Genomic DNA, 2,130 nt, shown 5'->3' with positions numbered 1-2,130 from the left:
ATAGATAGATAGATAGATAGATAGATAGATAGATAGATAGATATGGCTCGAAAGATTCACACTTAGAATCTTTGTATATGCAAAACGAGATAAAGCAAAAGTTTGCAACTTTCAGATGCTGAATTTATAAGTTTAAATATAATAGATATTTATATTGATTGAACCAATTAACACAGAGTACAAGTGATAGGTAAAATTAAACGGGTGAAAGAAAGATGTTCTAAGTGCAACAGCTATTTTCGGGATCTCGGAAGTGGAACCCAACTGCTATGGAGTAGCAACACTTATTGATTATAAGGGGAAGCAAAGAGACAGGAACAAGGGATGACAATAAGGAGAGATAAAACTGTGTACGTGTATATATATTTTTGTAGACACTTCACAAGCTTTTGTATGTTAGTGAGGAAAGATATAGTAGAGCGAAGCGGAAGCGCGCGTGTGTTTGCATGAAGTTTCAGTGACGAGGATTAACTATTGTTGTGAGCAATTGTCAAACAATGAAGGGTTTAAGGGGTGCAGTGATGACAGAAAATGGAAATAACGGGTATGTAAGGGAGGTGTGCATTCGAGCAGATGTATGCATTGTGTATTTAAAGTGGAGGATAAGTGCAAGTTTGTAGGTGTGTGTCTGTGTGGGTGGGTGTACGTTGACAGAGGGTAGATATGTCTGGGAATATATATGTCTTAGCGTGAGTGTGTAGACATTGTGTAGACATTGTGGAAGTGTTCGTGTATTTAGAAGGGTTAAGTTGTAATACGATGGAGGAGAGTCTGTGTGCGTATACATGTGTGTAAGTGATAGTTATGGAGATGTTTTAGGCAGTAGGGTTTGTGCGTTAGGGTACTGGTTGCGATTGGTAGTGTGGTGATGAGATATGAGTGGTCGGCAGAGAGACGGTGTGAGTGGGTTACGTTGGAATGAGCGGGTAAAGAAATGGGAAGGTTGAGGAGAAAAGGGGTTAGGAACATTAAGAAAGAAATTTCCAACCTAAAGGACTATAGGTTAGGAGAGAATGTGGGCTCCTGTTCTTTCTGGAGGTGAGTGACAGAGAATCCTATCATGGTGACAATGCAGAATACCGAAAGGTGTTAGATGAATGATCGGTGGAACGAAAAGGAGATGTCATTTAATCGTAGCAGTCATAAAGATCATAGTGTATACATAGGACAAAAAAGGACAAAACAAGAAGAAACAGCAGAGTTGGTTCTTAAATTGGTTTATTGCGTTATTTCTTACACGTGTTTCAGTGATTACCGTTTCATAGAACGATAAAATATTGGTCCGGTAGAACCATTGTCTTCTGTTTCTTCAGTGATTGGTAATCTAGTTTTCTTTTGCTTTCGGTTTTTGGTTGGTATGGTCGTCGTTCTATTCAAGTGAAAATATACAGAGGAATTAATTGCATACAACGAAAGCAAACAATACCAAATAAGATTAACTAGCGTTGTTAACTATAAAATTGTACATTTTACTAGAATACGCTATAAAACATTACAAGTTTGCAGACGTTAAACGATAAAGTTATAAATTCGATGAATTAGATAGCCAGCTGCTGAGAATTATCGGGCAGGGTAATCATACTGAAAAACAATATAATACACACGCCCGCGCGCTCGTATACGCTCGCACACACACACACACACACACACACACACACACACACACACACACACACACACACACACACACACACACACACACACACACACATATATATATATAGGGGAGTTATGTTAGAGGTTATAACCGTATAAGGGATACCTATATCCAATGAATCCACTGGTGTATTACCGATTGTTAGTCATGAGCATTGGTATTAATGTTCACAAATGATAGGTAATGACAAAAATAAATAAAGTTTATAAATATTCATGGAAAGCAGAAAATGGAGATAAAGTTAATGAGTAACAATTGATTTACATCAATTATCATTTGTTAGTTAATTACAAAAGGACAGAATTTCGTCTGACAGCTGTTTTCGTTAGCGTGATTCACAGGCTTAACCACCGCATTAATAATAATGATAGTTATCATTGTAAGTAATTAATTATACTCATTTGAATCGCGGAACGTTCATCAGAGTAGAAAAGTAAATAAAATAAAACTAAAAAGAAAAAGAAAAATAACGA

At 36.8% G+C, this 2,130-nt stretch overlaps 1 protein-coding gene across 4 annotated transcripts in view; it reads right to left on the bottom strand.

The window, feature by feature from the left end:
* Positions 1-1,201: 1,201 nt before the first annotated feature.
* Positions 1,202-2,130, bottom strand: part of LOC106872057 (uncharacterized) — a 50,642-nt gene continuing 49,713 nt past the window's right edge. For all 4 annotated transcript variants that reach the window (XM_052969052.1, XM_052969054.1, XM_014918906.2 and 1 more), the window contains one exon: positions 1,202-1,369. In XM_052969052.1, coding sequence (XP_052825012.1) covers positions 1,252-1,369 — 118 coding nt within the window. In that variant the 3' untranslated portion in view covers positions 1,202-1,251. The remainder of the gene's footprint in view (positions 1,370-2,130) is intronic.

This window comes from Octopus bimaculoides, chromosome 6 (genome assembly GCF_001194135.2).
Source record: "Octopus bimaculoides isolate UCB-OBI-ISO-001 chromosome 6, ASM119413v2, whole genome shotgun sequence".
NCBI classification, from domain to species: Eukaryota; Metazoa; Mollusca; class Cephalopoda; order Octopoda; family Octopodidae; genus Octopus; species Octopus bimaculoides.
This window is presented reverse-complemented; position numbering and strand designations above follow the sequence as displayed.